General features: G+C 42.3%; 1 protein-coding gene across 1 annotated transcript; it reads right to left on the minus strand.

Moving 5' to 3' along the window:
- Positions 1 to 935: 935 nt before the first annotated feature.
- Positions 936 to 21,626, minus strand: atox1 (antioxidant 1 copper chaperone). The gene is made up of 4 exons (XM_068043915.1): positions 21,504 to 21,626; positions 12,558 to 12,633; positions 8,595 to 8,750; positions 936 to 1,973 (listed from the first exon to the last, which is right to left on the minus strand). Exons 1-3 carry the CDS (start codon positions 21,615 to 21,617, stop codon positions 8,626 to 8,628), a joined length of 315 nt encoding a protein of 104 aa, XP_067900016.1. The 5' UTR covers positions 21,618 to 21,626; the 3' UTR covers positions 936 to 1,973; positions 8,595 to 8,625.
- Between the last annotated feature and the right edge of the window lie 242 nt (positions 21,627 to 21,868).

Below are 21,868 nucleotides of genomic sequence, written 5' to 3' on the forward strand. Positions count from 1 at the left end.
CTTTACATTTCCACCCCATCCCCATATCCTATGATCCCTTAGTGTCCAAAAACTATCAATCTCAAGCTTGAATATACGCAATGACTGAGCATCCACAGCCCTCTAGGGTAGAGAATTCTAAAGATTTACAATCCAAAGAAGACATTTTTCATCTCAGTTCTAAATGGCTGACCCCTTAACCTGAGACTATGATACCTAGTTCTAGACTATCCAACCAGGGGAAACAGCCTCTCAACATCTATCCTGCCAAGCCCTTTAACAATTTTATACGTTTCAATGAGATTACCTATCATTCTTCTAAACTCCAGAGAATACAGGCTCATTCTTCTCATGACTCAATGGCAATTACTCAAAGTGGCCCACTATGTCATGTATTTTAAATGATAGGCTAGCTGCATTTCTCTAATTTATATTCAGAACTCAAACATGTCTCAAACAATAGCACTTTCTGGAAATATTGTTATCCAAGTTAGAAGGTAGGTTCTTAAGAAAACTCCGGAATTTGAACATTGCACTTTTGGTAACACCATCTGACTTGGAACTATATCACCGTTCCTTCACTGTTGCTGGGTCAAAATCCTGGAACTCCCTTCCTAACAGCACTGTGGCTGTACCTACACCATATAGACTGCAGCGGTTCAACAAGGCAGCTCATCACCACCTTCTCAAGGGTAATTAGTGATAGGCAATAAATGCTGGTCTAGCCAGCAACGTCCACATCCCGTGAAAGAATAAAAGAAAAACACCAAATATTATTGCAAAAATATTTGAAGGGGAATGATGCAAACTACTTTTATCTTTTCTGATGTTTTATATTTCTCGACCTTTACAATAAAAAACCACATCAACAGTTATAGAGTCATACAGAGTTGGAGAATTATGGTAGAGGTGTTCATACGACACAGAGGTTCAAGTACTTACAAAGGCATGAAATATAAGGAAACCAATTTATTTATTTATCAGCACAGGACTAAATATATTGGGGTAGAGAATTCACCAAAATTGGCTAAACAAATGCAGAAGTTCAAGGAAATTCAAATGTAAGATATATACAGTGCAAATCGCGAGAAGAATTGGGCGTATAAAAGTTACACACACACCTTGCTCTCACCCAAATTTCTGCAATCTTTTAAACCACATAATTTGTTTGCATCCAGATTACATGTGTATCTGCGTGTAAATGTAGAGGAAACTCAAGGCTCCCATCCCAAATGCTGCAGCAGTGCAGTTAGTGATGACTACCCCATTCCAAATACTGCATGAATACAGTTAATGATCCCTACCCAATCCTGAATATTATAGTACAAATAATAATTTTCCATGTACATGAATACATATTCGCCCTATGCCTGAGCTTTTCTGTTAGTTAACCCAGGGGGTTCTAGTGTAACTTTTCTAAGTAGTTCAAATTACAGTAACATACATTATTCTATCCAATTTTTTAAAAATGCAAATAGTAGCAATCTGAAATAAAAGCAAGATACACAGTTCAGACAGCAACTGCAAAGAATTTAACACTTCATAGAACTGATTCCAAATAGGAACTTGTTGATCATGTCATCAGGTGGGCAAGACAGAAAAAACATTTCGCCGTGTCTCGAGTTACAGCACACTCAGAACTGCAGCAACCTTACTAATTAAATATGAAACTTAAGACTAATGCAAGGAGAAAAAGGCTGAAAGCAGCTGCTTTAAGAGTTACTAAGACAGGCATTTATTTATTGCATATATGAGAATAGAAGAAAATAATTATAGATGCATTTAAACAAATTATAAATGAAGGCATTTTCAAGGAGGCAACAGTCCAAACAACTACATGAGAAGCACTTTGTTTTCCATTCAATAAGAGGCTAATAATTATCGGAATTAAAACTTTTCATTATGTTCACAAAGAATCCAGCTGGCGTTGCTCTGTAATTTGGTTCCATTGATTTGACCGTCAAAATAGCTCTTTGATTTCAGGTTGGTGATTTCTGAAAGGGAATGAAATTTAATAGGTATTACAAAGTTCATTTACAACAGTACAATTTAAAACTATTGTGAAAGTAGCAAATGAGCAGAAGTACTTTACAGCTGCACAGTCAAGGACTTTGTTTTGAAGAGGGAACTAGACGACATTATTGTCCTTTCTTATGGGGCTGAAGGTGAATTCTGCCAAGATTTATCAGAAATTTCAGCACAGGAGGAGGCAATTTCAGTCAATCATGCCTACTCCACTGCTAGCTCCATACTGATGTCTACTCTCATTTTTTTGCTCTTTCTCCATCTCTTGTAATATTTTTCTTCTTTAAGTACTCATTTAACTCCTTCTTAAATGTTGCGATTGACTTGATTTCAATAGCATGTATGAAACAGCAGTGGTTATGATATTGGACTAGCATCTCAGGTCACAAGTTCAAACCTCACCATGGAAAATTGTGAAACTGAATTCAAGAAATCTGATATAAAACCAAAAAGTGCTGGAAATACTCAGCAGGTCTGGCAGCATCTGGGGAGAGAGCAGCAAAGTTAACGTTTCAGGTCAGCGACCTTTCATCAAGAAATCTGGTAATTTGCAGACTAACACCAGGAACAAAAAAGGCCATTAAAGCTGCCAGAATATCATTGAACAGCCAATTGGTTCATTAGTACCCTTCAGGAAGGAAACCTAATCAATCCTGCCCAGTCAGGCCAACACATATCTCAGGTTCCACATTATGCAACCTAGCAAGTCACTCAGCTGTACACAACCAATCGCAATGAAGGCAGTCTATTACTTTCTTGGGGCAACTGGGAACAAGCAACTAAACTGACCTACCTAGCTGTGCACATCCGGAGGACAAGTTTAAAAACATCATACTCAAATGCTAAACAAAACCTACATATGACGATACCTAGCTCTACCTCCACTACCTCTCTTAACCCATCCACTGTCTCTGATTGGTCATGCCGCTTGTCTGACATCCAGTACTGAATGAGCAGAACTTTCCTCCAACTAAATATTGGGAAGACCGAAGCCATTGCCCTCAGTCCCTGACACAAACTCCGCTCCCTAGCTACTAACTCCATCCCTCTCCCTGGCAACTGTCTGAGGCTCAACCAGACCATTCGCAACCTTGGAATTTGACCCCGAGATGAACTTCTAACTACACATCCACTCCATCACCAAGACTGTCTACTTTCACTTCCATAACATTGCCTGGTTCTGTCTCTTCTCAGCTGCTGAAACCTTCATCCATATTTTTGTTACCTCTAGACTGGTTAACAAAATGGGCAGACAAGTGGCAGATGGAATTTAATATAGATAAGTGTGAGGTGATGCATTTTGGCAAAAGGGATAGGGTGAGGCAATATCGACTTAATGGCACGATTCTAAAGAGTACAGGAACAGAGGGACCTGGGGGTGCATGCTCATCGATTTCTGAAGCTGGCAGTACATACTGAGACTGTGGTTAGAAAACATATGGGAACTTGGGCTTCATAAATAGAGGCAAAGAGTACAAAAGCAGAGAAGTTATGCTGAACCTTTATAAAGCTCTGGTTAGGCCCCAACCAGAGTACTGCATCCAGTTCTGGACACCACACTTTAGAAAGGATGCAAGGGTGCCTGAGAAGGTGCAGAGGAGATTTACCAGAATGGTTTCAGGGATGGGGGATTTTATTTATGTTAGGTTGGAAAAGCTAGGATTGTTCTCCCTGGAGCAAAGGAGATTTGTTAGATATGTACAAGATTATGACAGGCTTAGATGAGTTAAGACAAGGAAAAACTGTTCCCATTAACTGATGGCACAAGGACTAGTGGACACAGATTGAAGGTTTTGGGAAAGAGATGCAGGGGGAATGTGAGAAAGAACTTTTTTACACAGCGAGCAGTAATGAACTGGAACTCGCTGCCTACAAGGGTGGTGGAAGTGGAGACAATCAATTATTTCAAAAGGAAACTGATGGGCACTTGAAGGAAATAAACTTGCAGGGCTAAGGGGATCGAGCAGGGGAGTGGGACCGACTGGATTACTCTGTGGGGAGCTGGCAATGCACTTGATGGACCAAATGGCCTCCTTCTATATATATATATATATATATATATATATATATATGACTCTAATTCGAAGGCTTTCTTGACCAGCCTCCCAACTTCCACCCTATATAAACATGAGATCATTCAAATGCTATGCTGCCTGTATCCTAACTCGCATCAAATCCTGTTCACTCATCACCCCTGTGCTCGCTGACACACATTGTGCCTGGTCTGGTAACACCTCAATTTAAAAATTTGCATTCTTGTTTACAAATCCCTCCATGGCCTCACCCCTCACTATCTTTGTAACCTCCTCCAGCCCTACAACCCTCCAAGATATCTGCACTCCTCCAATTCTAGCCTCTTGAGCATTCCTAATCTTAATCGCTTTACCACTGGCAGTTGTGGCTGCAGCTACCTAGGCCCGAATTTTGGAATTCCCTCCCCAACTCCTCTTCCTCTCTCTCCTCCTTTAAGTTGTTCCTTAAATGGTTTGGTGACAAATTTTGTTTGATAATGCTTCTATGAAGTGCCTTGAGACATTTTACTATGGTAAAGGCACTATATATAACTATATAAATTGCTTCTACCAATTCACCATGTTACGACCAGGTGAGAAAGAGGTCTAGGGTTCCCTTTCAGCCTTCGCCTGGTCTTACTGTAACAGGGTTTAATTTTAAATACCCCTTGGTGAATCCTTGTTCACCACTTTCCAATTATAAGACAAAGAAACCAGCACAAACAGGTCTTCTTAGGTTTAAAGAAAAAAGATTGAAATTTATTAAACTTAAACTCTAATTCGGTTAATGCCTACGGATACATACCGCGCCCACGCTAGCATGTACACGTGATACACACATGCAGATAGAGACAGAAAAGAGCAGAAGAAAATAAAGTGGAAAAGTTTGAGACCATATCTGAAGAGTTTTTGTTACGATTCTTCGAGCTCACTGTACAGTCATTGATTGTAGGTAGATCTTGCTTTTCGTTGGTGCCCAGTAATCTTCCCAAGTTCACTGTAGGAGACTTTTCTCTCTTGGGGTTCATGTGTCTTCAGTGGGTTTTGGAGCTCCGTGAGAAACAGAAGGGAGCAGACAGGAAAGGCTGTGGTGAGCCAGCCAGGAGAGGTCTTTTTAATCCAGCAGTAAACAGCTTTCCGCTGGCTCTCAGTTCAAAACTGTACAATTCAGAAAAAAAAAAGATTGCCAAGCAGGTTAGTCTTGTGACTAACTGGTTTGACCATGTCTGTTTGTGGATTGTATTGGAGCAGGGGATAGCTCCTTTGTTCCAAACACTGCCTGTTAATATGCAAAAATATCTTTCCAGCCAGGGGTCTGGCAACCCCTTGTCATAGGCCTTCTCTTCTTCCCAACAACAATTTGAAATTTAATGTCCATATGGCGAAATTAATGTGCCTCATTCTTGGCAGGTGGGGGGGCCATCAAAAATTATCTTTCACCATTTAACTTTACTTGTGGGATGAAACTCTCCTGATTGTAAAAGTCCTAACTAGAATGAATGTGGGACACAACCTTGTTTGCAGTGGGCATCAGATCATACCACAAAACTGTTGCAAAGGGCACTCTCACTTAGAGAAACCACAAAAGCAGGTGTGGAGAATGGAACTGATGAACTAACTCTGTGTTTGTGTGTGTGTGTGTGTGTGTGTGTTGGGGGGGTGGGGTGCAGGGATGCTCTTTCTGAGGCTGGAATTAAAGTACCTTGTTGTGGCAGTGCAGAAGCAGCTTTAACTAGTATATACAACATGTGTTGTATTTGACTTGGAAGCACCTGATACTGACATTGAACACAAAGAATTCTGTTTCCAGTAAGGCCGTTCCCAAGCACAAACACATTTTATGTCATCCAACCACTGTCCTGGGGAAGTTGCATAGCTTGACGTTACAGGGTCAGATGTCCTTGCGGCGTCCCACTTCCGAAAGAATTAGAAATTACCAAGAAATTCAAAATGTAATTCGCAACTACAATGTGTCTTAATCTTTATGAAATACCAGAGATAACACTGCAGCGGTACCGTGAATAAAAATATCTATAGTATCTGCATGATCTGCTACAATATGTCCTGCCCTTATCTTTCGAAAAATGTTCTTTTTCAGGACTTCTCTTCGAAGGAGCTCGCTTCATGGCAAAGAATTTCCAGTTAACAACTGCTTAACAGTTAACAGCAATGAAGGTCCGGAGGTAGAAGAGAAGGTCAAAATCAGAGATGGAGTTTCAGCACTTCCTTCTGCTGTACCTCCTGGCAGCCAGTTTAAGCCTGGAGTGGGCTTTTGGCTGGAGAATGTTATGTTGTGCAGACTTAATGGGTGAAAGGAAATAAAATGAGGAAAAAAATAATGTGGATTAGTTGGAGAAGGAGCAGTCGCAGCCATAGGCTAATCTGGTTTGCCAGGTATTCAAACTCCCGCATTATGAGGAACATTTACTCCTTCAATACTGATGCGAAGTATATAAAGAAATATTTGTGCAAGAAAACATGTGCAAGTCAAAAACACACACCTGCATCAATGATCAAAGGACTGCATAAGACATTTAACCTTTCCAGATAAGTTGGCCCAAAATACCAGCTGTGGCCATCTGCCTTTTTGTAATGTCAAGCCTGCTATCAACTATGTAACATTTAATTTCAGGAAGCAGATCCAGCTCCTTTTTAAAGTATATACAGTAATTAATACTCTGCTGAATGCCATGGGCTCAGTCGTCTTGGAATATGGTAATGCCATCTATGACTAATATACATTCAGTTTAGTTAGGTTGTTTGAATCTGACATACTGCATAAGGTCAGGCATATGATCACCTTCAGAGTTTTTCAGCCTCCATATGCTCACTCCTTTTAAGGGCCCAAGTAAAACTGCACCGTGGGGGACTGTTCTGAACTTCATCCCTATAGTAAACACAATGCGTAACACATCCAAGATAAAAAAAACAAAAACTCCAGGATATTAACGTGATATTTTATAGGCGTTAATAAACTTAAAATTAGCCAGTTAAGAGCCTGCTTCAAATATCCACTTCTTCATTGGGAAAATATTCTTATAAGCTCCAGCCATGCTTTAGATATGCCAATTTAGCACTACCTCTAGTCACTGCCAATTCAATAACCTGCTTACACCCACATTGTACAGGCCTTGCACGACCACAAGCATTAGCTTTAAATTTAAAAAGCAGCAGAAATTTAAACTTTTCTTGTATTGTTTTGAAAAAGCTTGTATGCTTGAGTTAGGGGGCACCAGAAAAATATCACCAGCACTAGGCTAGGAAGAATAAAAAAGATAAACACTCAACATGCACAGGCAAAAGTAGGTTTAGCTGCAATGCTTCCCAATATTAAATAGCGTTCCAAAACTTACTCTCAAAGCTCACACTTAAACAGCAGTTACTTGCAGGAGCCACAACCTTTATGAGGAGACAATACTATGAGAAGAAAACTATTTAAAGTATTTGATCTTTAATCTTGCCACCACCAGTAGTACTACCATTTAAAATGTGACCTAGAGTTTACATAAGCAGGTTGAGGCAACAGTGGCTATTGTGAGTGAGCTAGAAAGATTAAGTGATGTGCATCTTCGATAGTGATGTTAATTATATCTAGTGTTTCACTGGACATATTTCTGCCCTGAAGTTAATTACACAATATAAATAGTTCCCTACAGCCACCTGAAAGCCAGAAATCCAGTTTCAAACCTTATTTTGTCTCCTGCACCATTCCTCAAACATGCAGATAGCCTAATTCATGACTGTCTGCCCATACCCAGCTCCTAGAGTGGAGCTGTTGAGGCATATGTAGCACCTCAATCATTGCCCCAGCTAACACAATGCAGACAAGTTATATACTTTTTTTTAAATGTGAAAGGAGTTTATGTTTAAAAAAAATGTGGAACTGAAAGCTTGTCTCAGTAACAGCACCATGAAACTATCACCGATTGTCGCAAAAACCTATGTGGTTCACTAATGTCCTTTAGGGAAGGAAATCTGCCATACTTACCTGGTCTGGCCTACCTGTGACTCCAGACTCACAACAATGTGACTGACTCTTAAGTGTCCTCTGAAATGGCCTAGTAAGCCACTCAGTTCAAGGCCAATTAGGGATGGGTAACAAATGCTAGCCTGCCAACGACGCCCACATTCCATGAAAGAATATACAGATACATGTACGAGGGCAGCACATTCTGGCCAGATACAGCGGCTTTCTCTTGTCCCCCATGATTCCCCTGTCCCCAATACCACTGTGGGTAGTCCCTCACCTCCAACTGGTATTTCTGTGACATGTTCAATGTAATTTGACAGTGGATTGGAAGACTCTGGTATGGCCTAACACACTGCACCAGACTTAGTTACATTTTGTACATTTCTATGATCTATGATTCTACGATAATCTAAATCATCCTCATTTTATTCACTTATCATTATAAAGCACTCCCATAGAAGGGAGCATGAAAATACTGGCTTGAGAGTCCAAAGATGACCAGATAGAAATTCCAAGTGTCAAGTATTTGTGCAGAAACACAGACAGAGCATTGCGTAAGTCGTAGATGTTGCAGAATTCTTCCAGTGGCATGCACGCTGAGTAGTTACCTTTTCAATTACACCGACCACCACACATGCTCTACTTTTCTCCAACATACTGTACAGCCTTTCCCGTCCTTTTCAGGTGTTCTGTCAGCACCTCCACACTCTGCTTCGATTCAATGAAAACTTTTTTGTTGGGAAGATCAATATCAAACTGCACATCTGCAAAACAAATTGAGGGCAGATCATTTTACTTTAGCTTTTTAAAAACTTTAGAAGAGCTCTATAAAGCAGAAAGGAGAATTCTGAAACTGGTAAGTAGCATCTTAGTGGACTAAGTTTTATACTAAGGTAAATAGACTGGGAACTTGTGGGCGGCACAGTGGTTAGCACCGCAGCCTCACAGCTCCAGCGACCCGGGTTCGGTTCTGGGTACTGCCTGTGCGGAGTTTGCAAGTTCTCCCTGTGACCTCGTGGGTTTCCGCTGGGTGCTCCAGTTTCCTCCCACAGCCAAAGACTTGCAGGTTGACAGGTAAATTGGCCATTGTAAATTGCCCCTAGTGTAGGTAGGAGAATGGTGGGGATGTGGTAGGGAATATGGGATTAATGTAGGATTAGTATAAGTGGGTGGTTATTGGTCGGCACAGACTCGGGCTGAAGGGCCTGTTTCAGTGCTGTATCTCTCTCTAACTTCAATTACTGGCCTGTGTTGACCCTCTCTGGAGCAGTGGTGGGAGCTTGAGTGAAGAGGGAGGAGGAAAAAAATCCTTCTCCTTTTCTTTCATCTTTTACTATGGATGTGCCCAAATCAATGTCCACTAAGCCCTCCTAGCTCTCCAACCTCAATCACTAAGAAGGACGAGAACGGCAAAATCATGGGAACACCATCACCCTCCACATCCTCTCCAAGTCACACATCATTCCTGATTTGGAAATATACCACCATCCCTTCAATGTTGCAGAGTCAAATTCCAGCAATTCCCTACCAAATGCCATTCTGTTAGCATCATCAAATCAAGGACTGTAGCAATTCAAGGCAGGTGCTTTTCATATTCTCTGGGCAATTAAGAATGGGCAATATTATGGCCTTACCAGCACTGCCCACATTCCCCAGAACATGTTAAAAAATGCATACATGAATGTTTGGTAAGCACATGAATGGGAAACCAGATAGTACCCAATGTGTGGATTCAGATATGAAGAAGGATGCATCAGAGACTCAAGTACCTACTCACCCCCATTTTTCACTAACCCTTTTTTTTAATTAAAACACCCGAGCAATATGCAGAGCTCTACAGACAGACTCCATTCCACAACTGAACTAGGTATCTCAACTACGGCAAACAGTCCTGTAATTTAAATCAGAGCTAATTATTTTTATATCACAAGACTACTGACTGCCTTCAACATTTCAGACATCACAGAAGAGCAGTGAAGGACTAAAGTTGGCCCCAAAGAAAATTAAAACAATTAGGCACAAGACAGGCACAACGCCAAAGATAAAATGCTTTGTTATAGAGTAGAAAACTATCTATTTGGGCTTCCCCAGTAGCTGGCTGGGTAATTGCATTTTCTGGTGTGGCACTCAAGCATACAGACCATAAAAAAACCAAGTTTATTACACTGGTCTGAGCTGAGTTAGAAACATAAGAGCAGGAGTAGGCCATTCAGCCCATCAAGCCTGCTTCACTATTCAATTAGATCATGGCTGATCATCTACTTCAATGCCACTTTTCCACGCTATCCCCCACCCCTTGATGTCACGAGTATCCAGAAATCTATACTTGTCCAGGAGTGTTACCAAACAAAATTTGACACTGAAGCACAAAAGGAGATATTAGGTGACGAAAAACTTGGTCAAAGCAGCAAGTTTTAAGGGGTGTTTTAAAGGAGGAGGTGGGTAGAGGGACTTAGGGAGGGAATTCCAGAGCCTAAAGCACAGGCAATTGAAAACACAAGTACCAATGGGGGAGTGAAGAAGATCAGGGATGTGCAAGTGGCCAGAATTGGCGGAGCATAGAAATTTTGGAGGGTTGTAGGGCTGCAGGAGGTTACAGAAATAAAGAGGGGCGAGGACATGGAAGGATTTGAGAACAAGAACAAGAATTGTTAAATTGAGGCTTCGCCGTACTGAGCCCTAAGGTAGGTCAGTTAGTACAGGGTGACAGGCGTACAGGACTTGGTGTGAGTTAGGATATAGGTAGCAGAGTTTTGGATGACTTCAAGTTTATGGACAGTGAAAGGCAATCTCAACAAGGTTGATAATTGAGACACTGCAAGAGACCTCTACTCCTCAGGCTGCTGAAAAAAGAGCGTCGTTTGGCTTTCAAACCCAGACTTCTGACTCACAGGGAAGAGGGTTACCATTGAACCAAGATGAAATTAGTTGACATAAGGTCACCCTTCAGCCCCAGACACTGCCCAGAGAGTCATTTTTGATTGTGGGGGCCGAAGTCATTCATTGCCCAGCAGCTACCTCCACAGCATTCAAGTGTAGTGGAGATAAGGGCTAGTAAAGGTTTCCCAAACCAACAAATTCCTTACAGTTAGTAATTACCAGCTGGAAACAAAAGTCTTCTTGCGAATTTTACTCAAACTAGGCTGTTAGCCAGAAACACACACATATTTGTCCACACTGCTCATTTTGTGTCATGCTTTTGTCAATGTTTCCATATGCACTGACCCTCCACGTCAGTGTAGCCATGCTCCTTGTACCTCCAGTTCAATCAATACTTCAGTTAGTCCATTGATATTTTGCCCTTTGACATATAAGCCTATTACATTGCTCATGATAGTGAACAAAAGCTTAACATGTTTATTTGGCTATCCTTTGTCCCAATGTTTTAGACGCTGATAAGCTGTTTCAGATACTCAGAGGTTGTTTCACTGGCTGGAAATCTAAAACTAAGCAGTCATAGTCTCAGGATAAAGAGTGAGCCATTTAAGAATGAGGAGCAATTACTTCACTCAGAGGATTGCAAATCTTTGGTATTCTCTACCCCAGAGCTCTGTGGATGCTTAGTCATTGCATTTATTCAAGAGGGAGATCAATAAGATCCTTGGACATAAGGTAATTGACAGCTATGGGGAAAGTGTATGAAAGTGGAGTTGAGATCAGCCAAGATCTCTGTGTGTGACTGAACACATCAGGCAAGGATCAGCTGAAATACAAACAAGAAATGCTGGAAATACTCAGCAAGTCTGGCAGCATCTGTGGAGAGAGAAGCAGAGTTAACATTTCAGATCAGTAACCCTTCAACAGAACTGGCAAAAGGATGAGTTGAAGCTCAGCAACAATGGTCTCTATGGTTCACTTACCCTGCTGAAGCATACTCTCTAGGTTCACTTAAGAATAGCCACATAGCGGAATACCAGAACATTATCACATACCCATTATATCTCCATCCTAATGGTAACCCTACAACTAGCATGCTGTCAACTCTATGCCATTTGGTCAGTCCATACCATGAGTGCTGTATTCACTTCTGGTCATTGAGCTACAAGGGAGGCAATCAAATGTCTCGAGGTAGTGTGGAGAGGCTAGCTACAAGGCTCATCCCTACTGTTAAAAGGCTGGAGTTATGAGAAATTTGTTTCTTTCAGCCTCTGAGAGGCGACCTTATAAATAATAAAAGATAAATCTGGAAACAAATTAAATTGCAAGAGTAGAACTAGGAGCCATAGGCTCAAACTAGTGAAAAAAACAAATTCTGGACAGATATCAAGAAGTCCTTCTTTATATTAAGTGATCAACACATGGAACAAACTATTGGATAGATTATTGGAACCATTTAAGAACCAAACAGTTGCAACAATTGGAGGGACTTTCGTGTCCTACAGAATGGATGAACCAAATGGCCGCCTTCATTTGTAATTATCTTCCGATCTTCTCGAAAGAAGTTAGAATCTATAGTAATCTTAAACAACCCACTATTGGTATGTTGAGTAAAATGTATGAACCCGATCAAGATCAGAGAATCATTTTCCACACTGGAATCAGTTTTCATGTGACAAAACTTTCATGCTCACCTTCCAGCTTATTCAGCACTCGAGTCACAGCATTAGAACAGCCTTCACATGTCATATCAACGAAGAACTCGTGTTTCTGCAAAAGATTAAATTATTTTTAAAATTTCTCATTTTAAAATTCTCATCTTTATTTTCAAATCTCTGTGCCCCCTCCCAACACTATCACTGTAATCTCCTCCTGCCCTAAACCCTCAAAGATAAGTGTGCTCCTCCAATTCTGGCCTCTTGAATACCCCCAATTTTAAATCGCTGCACCATTGGTGGCCAAGACTCTGAGCTCTGGAATTTCTTAACCTCTCTCTCTTTCTACCCCTCTTCTTTTTTTTTTGAAGACACTCCTTAAAATCTACCTCTTTGACCAAGCTTTTGGTCATCTGCCCTAATATTGCCTATGTGACTTGGTGTCAAATTTTGTATGATCAAGCTCCTGTGAAGTTCCTTGGGACATTTTCCTAAGTTAAAGGTGTTATATAAATACAAGTTGTTGTTGTTGAAAACCTATTGACTCATTAATTCTCAAATTATGCATGAGATGAGATCTGTAAACAAAATACATCTATATATTGTGTCTCATGTACAAAAAACACAAGTAAGCCTGACATGGACCAACGATGAATAGTATAGCATAGGAGGCCTTTGGCACATCAAGTGTGCCAGCTTTTTCAAAGAGCCATCCAGTTAGTCCTCTCCTCCACTCTTTCCCCATATTTCTGCAATGGTTTTCCTTCAATTATTCATCTAATTCTCTACTGAAGATTACTATTGAATCTATATCCACCATTCCAAACCCTAATCACTCAAAAAGATGTTTAAAGAAAGTTGCCTCATGTTCTTTAGCCAATCACCTTAAATCTGTGCCCTCTCATTATCAACCCTTCAGCCACTGGAAACAGTTTCTCTTTCTAAACCTTCCATGATTTTAAACATGTCTATCAAATTTCCTCTTAGCCTTTTCTGCTCTAAGGAGAACAACCTCAGCTTCCAGTCTATCCACCTAACTGTAATCCCTCATCCTTGGAACCATTCTAGTTGATCTCTTCAGAATCCTCTGAAAAGCCTTCAGATCTTTGCTGAAGTGTGGTGTCCAGAATTGGACACAATGCTCCAGCTGGAGCCAAACTAATATTTCATATAGGTTTTGACTAACTTCCTGGCTATTGCACTCTATGCCCCTAGTTATAAAGACCAGCATCCCATATGCTTTATGAACTGCTTTGTTAACCTGTCCTGCCAGCTTCACAGATTTGTACACAGCCCCAGGTCTCTCCCTTTTTGCATCCCTTTTAAAATTGCACCATTTAACATGTATTGTCGCTCCTCATTCTTCCTACCAAAATGTATCACCTCACTTTTTTTTTACACTGAATTTCATCTGCCACATGTCTGCTCATTCTACCAGCCTATTTCTTCTTAAAGTCCATTACTATCTTCCTATTCCCTACATTTCCAAGTTTTATGTTATCTGCAAATTTCAAAATTTGTAATGTATCCCCAAGTCCAAGTCATTAATGTACATCAAAAACAGCAGTGGCCCTAGTACTGAACCCCGGGATACAACACTGTATCTCTCCCTCCAGTCCAAAACACAGCCATTCACGTGTCCATTAACCATTTTTGCATCCATTCTGCTACTACCTCTTTTGTCCCATAGGGGTTCAATTTTGCTAACCAGACTATTATGCGGTACTTTATCAATGCCTTTTGAAAATCCATATGCATTACATTAACTGCACAGCCCTCATCCATTCTCTCTGCGACATCATCAAAAAAACTCAATCAATTTAGTCAAACACAATTTGTCTTAAACAAATCCACGGTGGCTCTCCTTTATTAGTCCATGCTTCTTCAAGCAGTTGTTAATTTTCTCCCGGATTATCAAAGCCAGAAGCTTCCCCACCATCGACATTAAACTGATTGGCCTGTAATTGCCCAGTTTAACCCTCTCCCTTTTTTTGATCAAGGGTGTAACATTTGCAATCCTCCAGTCCTTTGGCACCATCCCTTTCTCTAAGCAGAATTGGAAGATTGTGGTCAGCACCTGTGCAATTTCTACCTCTACATCCCTCAGTTACCTAGGGTGTATCCCATCCGGACTGCGTTACTTATCCATTTTATATATCACCAGCTTTTCTTTACCTTTATTTTTGTTATTTCATCCAGTATCCCAGCAACTTCCTTATTTACCATAGCTTTGGCAAAACGCTTGTCTTCGGTAAATACTGATGCATTGCACTCATTTAGTACCTCAGTTATGTCTTCTGCTTCCATTTGGTCCTTAATTGGCCCACCACTCCTCTGACAACTCTTTTACTATTAATATGTCTATTAATATATAAGATATGTCTATAGAAGACCCTCGGATTCCCTTTTATGTTAGCTTGCAATCTATTCTCATACTGTTTCTTTGCCACTCATTTCTTTTTCACTTCTCTGAACTTTTTATATTCAGCCTTATTTTCCCTTGTATTATCAAGATGGCATTTGTCATACACCCCCTTTTTTCTGCTTCATCCCACTCTCTAACTCCTTTGACATCCAGGGAGTTCTGGCTTTAGTTGCCCTCCTGTTTCCTCTTGTGGGAATGTGTCTAGACAATACCTGAACCATTTTCTCTTTAAAGGTCACCCATTTCTCCATTACATTTCTGCCTGTCAGTCTTCAACTCCAATTTACTGAGCACGAGCCCTCCTCAATTCGTTGAAATTAGCCCTTCCTATGCGTCCTTCCTTTTGTGTAAGAAATATATGAGGAATTTCTCCCCTTTTCTGCCCCTAGCACAATGTGCCCTATTGCTGCAAGACTTGCACAACATTCAGGCTTGGGCTGATAAGTGCTAAGTAACAGACATGCCACACAAGTGTCAGGCAATGGCCATCTCCAACGAGAGAGAATCTAACCATCGCCCCTTGATGTTCAATGGCATTATCATCACTGAATCCCCCACCATCAACATCCTGGGGGTGACCATTGACCAGAAACTTAGCTGGGCCAGCCATATAAATACTGTGGCCACAAGAGCACGTCATGGGGTGGGAATTCTGCGATGAGCAACTCACCTCCTGACTGCCCAAAGTCTGTCCACCATTTACAAGGCACAAGTCAGGTATGTGATGGAACACTCTCCACTTACCTGGATGAGTGCAGCTCCAACAACACTCAAGAAGCTTGACACCATACAATTCAAAGCAATTCGCTTGATCGGCATCCCATCCACCACCGGCATACAGTGGCAGCAGTGTGTACCGTCGACAAGATGCACTGCAGCAACTCGCCAAGGCTCCTTGGACAGCACCTTCCAAACCCACCTAGAAAAACAAGGGTAGCAGACGTGTGGGAACACTACCATTTGCAAGTTCTTCCCAAGTCAAACACCATCCTGATTTGGAACTATATCGCTGTTCCTTTACTGTCGCTGGGTCAAATATCTGGAACTCCCTTCTCAACAGCACTGTGGTTGTAGCTACACCACATGGATGGCACAGTTCAAGAAGGCAGCTCAACACCAACTTCTCAAGGGCAATTAGGGATGGGCAACAAATGCTGGCCTTGCTAGCGACGCTTATGTCACATGATTGAATTTTGAAAAAGGGGTCATTATAAAGTTTCTCATTATCACTACTCTAGAGTTCTTCCAACTCAGTAATTTCTTTGCAGATTTGCTCCTCTATCTCTTTTCCACTATTTGGTGATCTATAAAATACAGCAAGTAATGTAATAGCTTGTTTATTGTTCTTAACTGCAACCGAATAGATTCTTTGACCACTCGAGGATATTCTTTCTAGCACTGCAATATTTTCCCTAATCAAAACTGCTACTCCTCCTTTTATCCTTCCTTATCTTTCCTGAATAACTTGTGCCCAGGAATATTAAGTATCCAATCTTCCCTCTTCTTATGCTTGGTTTCAGTTATTGCCACTGCAACATATTCCTTTTGAAATTGGCTCACCAATTTTTAGAAAATTAACTACAGCCTGCTCTTAATTCCAGATTACATAAATTTAATTATATAATTCAATGTAAGAACATAAGAACGCAGGAAATAGGAGGTCATCATACAGCCCCTTTAGCTTGCTCCACCATTCAATTGCACTTTCCACAGGAGTACTCTTCCACACCTCAATAATACTCTAATCTCTTCCGGTCTCCCAAGGAGACCCCATCCTTCACTAGGTCAAAACTTCCATCCTAAAATTTATCAAATTTGTCCAACCTGAAATTCTGCATCTCTTCTGAGCTAACATTCTCTCAGACAGAAACTATTCTGATGCAGTGCACAAGCTGATGTTAATTCAAAGGCTTTTTTAATGCACAAAAAAAAATCAAATTATCTAGTAATTCAAATTAAATCTTTTTACTCAAAAAACTGAATTAGATAATTCAAATTAGGAGCTTAGAATTAAGAGTAGACTGTAGTCCATTTTAGAAAAATTGATGATTTCAGAATCAATTTCAAAATCAGTTGAGACACAGGATCCCAGTATACACTCAGCTGAGTTACTTACAACACTGTCCAATACTGTCACATGAATAGTGTAACTGATGCAGAAATACAGTTTGCAAATCCCTCTTGGCCTCACATCTCCCTATCTCTGAAACCTCCTCTAGCCCAATGTTGTCCATTGGATTTCAACGCTCACCAAAGTTGTGGCCATCAGGTTACCATATTCGACACATGACACAAAATATACATAATATTAATAAAAACAAATGTGCAATCTTTTGAAAATAGGTTGGAAGTTTTACATCTTCAGCAATCAAGACCGATGCACTCATTGCCAGAGCCAGGAGAACAGCTTCAAAAGGGTTTTGCAATCCAACAAAACAAGCCTACTGTATACACTCTCAAAGGGTGGTGGCAATCTATTAACTGAAGCGTTCTGTTTCTGACAGTGTGCACCAGAAAATAAATTTCTTCAAGAGTATTTTATCAAAATTGAGAGAGAGACTTGGAGAGGGAAAAGAATCAACAAATCTCTACCTATTGGCTTCTGCACTTTGACTCTTGCCTTGCTTACGGTCTGTCACCTGCCAATTCCAAACATAGAGTCTGGATATTTAATAGAACTTTGGCTCATGGCCAAACTCCTGTAATCCTTCATTTTATGCAATAGCACCTTATTCCTTTCAATTGTTTATTTCAGCAGATCTATTAAAGTGAAGGCAAAACACATTTGGATTTGCTGCACTGCCCCAGCTTACCAAAACTGCACACTGGCAGCCATGCGACACTGTCCATCGCTCACACACCAAAACTCTTCTGCGAAAACCAACTACCAGCTTAACAAAACCAAGTTCTTCAGTTAGCATCGCCTGTGTCACTAGATTCTCCAAGAAAGTTTTGACGGCAATCGAACCGCTGCCCTTCCAAACGCTGCTCATGCTTACAAAGAGCACCCCCGCTGATCTAAATGTATCGTTGTTCGAGGCACCCAGAGAGAACAGGTACAAAGGTAACAAACAGCAGACTATTTTTCTTGTTTCTTTGAGCAAGTGGCTCTTCAGCTTCCAGGTCATGAGAAACCTGACAACGGAACTATAGTCTGATAAAAACAGACCTTTCATCAGAACTCACGGACCTGAAACGTTAACTCTGCTTCTCTCCCCACAGTTGCTGCCTGTCCTGCTGAGTATTTCCAGCACTTTCTTTTTTTATTCCAGATTTCCAGCATCTGCAATATTTTGCTTTTATATTCTGATAATCATAGTCACGGTCTGACCGATATGTGATCCCTGTCCAAGAGCAACGTGATTGATTCTTCCTTGCTCAATTAGGGATGGACGACAAATAGTAGTCTAGCAAGTGCCACCCAAACTCATACCCACCGCTGCAATTTTAACCCAACTCAGTATTGTGTGGCTCTAAAAATGAACAGCATCAACCTGCCACGTCTGTTGTCGATCTACCAAATGCGGCAAGTGTATTAGGCAACACTGCTCTAGCCCTAGAACCTTCTGAGATCTCTCCACTCCTCCAATTCTGGCCTCTTGTGCATCCCCGCTTTTAAATGCTCTGCCAATGGTGGCTGCACTTTTCAGCTGCCTCAGCTCTAAACTCTGGAATTCACTTCCCAAAACCTCGCCACCTCTCTCCCTTCCTTTAAGACACTCCTCAAAACCTATCTCTTTGACAAAGCTTTTGGTCATCAATCTTAATATCTCCTTAGGTGAATCAGTGTCAAATTTTGACTAATAATGCTCCTGTGAAGCACTTTGGGACATTTTACTACATTAAAGGCACTATATAAAATGCAAGCTGATGTTTTTAGAGATGCCATTTTTTGCTTGAGACATCAAACTGACGCTCCATTGGCGCTCATAGGTGAGCACAGAAGATCCCATTTAAGACAGTTATTTATCCCTCAGTTAAATCAGATTATCTGGTTATCATCATCTTGCTGTTTATGGGACCTTGCTGTGCACAAACAGCAATGAAATAAATAACCAGATCAACTGTTTTAGGTGTTGGCTGAGGGGAAAATATTGGCCTGGACACTGGGAAAAACTTTATTTATTTTATTTATTTAGAGATACAGCACTGAAACAGGCCCTTCGGCCCACCAAGTCTGTGCCGACCATCAACCACCCATTTATACTAATCCTACACTAATTCCATATTCCTACCACATCCCTACCTGTCCCTATATTTCCCTACCACCTACCTATACTAGGGGCAATTTATAATGGCCAATTTACCTATCAACCTGCAAGTCTTTGGCATGTGAGAGGAAACCGGAGCACCCGGAGGAAACCCACGCAAACACAGGGAGAACTTGCAAACTCCACACAGGCAGTACCCAGAATTGAACCCGGGTCTCTGAAGCAGTGAGGTTGCGGCTAACCACTGCGCCTGCTCTTCTTCAGCCACAGGATCTTTTACACCCAGGACAGACATGGGCTTTGGTTTAACACCTTATCTGGAAGGTAGCACCTCCGACAGTGCAGCACTCTGTCAGTACCGCATTGTAGTGCCAGGCTACATTTTGCGCTCAAGTCTCTGAAGTGGACTTGAACCCAGGACCTTGTGGCTCATGAAATAAAAACAAGAAATGCTGGAACCACTCAGCAGGTCTGGCAGCAACTGTGAAAAGAGAAGCAGAGTTAACGTTTCGGGTCGGTGACCCTTCTTCGGAACTGACAAATATTAGAAAAGTCACAGGTTATAAGCAAGTGAGGTGGGGGTGGGGCAAGAGATAACAAAGGAGAAGGTGCAGATTGGACCAGGCCACATAGCTGACCAAAAGGTCACGGAGCAAAGGCAAACAATATGTTAATGGTGTGTTGAAAGACAAAGCATTAGTACAGATTAGGTGTGAATACACTGAATATTGAACAGCAGCAAATGCAAACCTGAAAAAAAACAGTGGGTAAGCAAACTGAACAAACTAAGATGAAATGAAATAAATGCAAAAAAAAATTGTAAAAAATGTTAAAAAGAATGTTAAAAAAAGGGAAGAAAAAATAACTAAAAATGAAAGTAAAATGGGGGGCTGTCATGCTCTAAAATTATTGAACTCAATGTTCAGTCCGGCAGGCTGTAGTGTGCCTAATCGGTAAATGAGATGCTGTTCCTCGAGCTTGCGTTGATGTTCACTGGAACACTGCAGCAATCCCAGGACAGAGATGTGAGCATGAGAGCAGGGGGGAGTGTTGAAATGGCAAGCAACCGGAAGCTCAGGGTCCTGCTTGCGGACTGAGCGGAGATGTTCTGCAAAGCGGTCACCCAGTCTGCGCTTGGTCTCCCCATTGTAGAGGAGACCACACTGTGAGCAGCGAATACAGTATACTACATTGAAAGAAGTACAAGTAAATCGCTGCTTCACCTGAAAGGAGTGTTTGGGGCCTGGGATAGTGAGGAGAGAGGAGGTAAATGAGCAGGTATTACACCTCCTTCGATTGCAGGGGAAGGTGCCATGGGACGGGGACGAGATGGTGGGGGTAATGGAGGAGTGGACCAGGGTGTCGCGGAGGGAACGATCCCTTCGGAATGCTGACAGGGGAAGGGAGGGGAAGATGCGACTGGTAGTGGCATCACGCTGGAGGTGGCGGAAATGGCGGAGGACGATCCTTTGGATATGGAGGCTGATGGGGTGAAAAGTGAGGACAAGGGGAACCCTGTCACCGTTCTGGGAGGGAGGGGAAGGGGTGAGGGTAGAGGTGCGGGGAATGGGCCGGACACGGTTGAGGGCCCTGTCAACCACAGTGGGGGGAAATCCTCGGTTGAGGAAAAAGGTCATATCAGAAGCACCGTCATGGAAGGTAGCATCATCAGAGCAGATGCGTCGGAGACGGAGAAACTGGGAGAATGGAATGGAGTCCTTACAGGAGGCAGGGTGTGAAGAAGTGTAGTCGAGGTAGCTGTGGCAGTCGGTGGGCTTATAATGGATATTAGTCGACAACAATTAGTAGAGTTATACTGGCTCATGAGTTCCACCCACTCTGTCCCACAGCCCAAATTGGCCTCAACTCGTCTGGGACATTGGAGAGGGAAAAATTGGGGAAATCTTCCCTCTTTTTTCCTGTGGTCAGCCTTACAAAGGGGCTTGGGCCGGTCAAAATGTACCTAAAACATCTTTTGAGATACGGGAGGGGGGAGGGGGAGAGTGAGGCTTCTGCCGTGCCATCTGCAGCTTGTCCGCCCAGCTGCAAATGTGCAGCCTGAGGTAGGGCAGGATCAAGCACCCCTCCCGTAGCCGAATAGCCCGCTGATTATCAGGGTCTAGGCTGGCAGCCGAGAGGCTGCTCAAACCGAGCAAAGGAATGGTAAAAGCCGGGCCTGAACACAGGGTTAAAGCCCCGCTGCTCCCGCTGCCGTCTGCCCGCCTCTGCACCCTCCCGAGCGGCCTCAGCTCTCTCGGCTTCTCCAGGAGATTCCGGGGGAGGGGAGCCGTACCCTCACCACTGGCCGCTGCCAATGTCAGTCACCGACTATTAGAGGCCCTTTCTCACCGACATCGCGACTCCGGACTCTCCGCCGCTCCCAGGCTCAGGCTCCTCGACAACAACAAGCTTTCTGCAACTCGCCGGCTGCAATCTCAGCGCATGCACGGGCATCTCTCGCATAGACCTGCCCGACCACTAGGGGAGCCCGCGGGTCACACCCGGGCTGCAATTCAATGAGCCGCCGCTAGGAGTGCCCACGTGTCACACCCAGGCTGCAACTCAGTGAGCCGCCGCGAGGGGAGCCCGCGGGTCAGGTTGGACAGGCCTCTGACTCTGGGAGCATTTGTGCTGAGCAAAAGATTAGAGTGGTTAAAAACTCATTTAAGTATAAGGACTTACTGATGGGAGTTGTGTACCTATCACAACCTCTG

Source organism: Heterodontus francisci, chromosome 12, assembly GCF_036365525.1.
Source record: "Heterodontus francisci isolate sHetFra1 chromosome 12, sHetFra1.hap1, whole genome shotgun sequence".
In the NCBI taxonomy this organism is placed as follows: Eukaryota; Metazoa; Chordata; class Chondrichthyes; order Heterodontiformes; family Heterodontidae; genus Heterodontus; species Heterodontus francisci.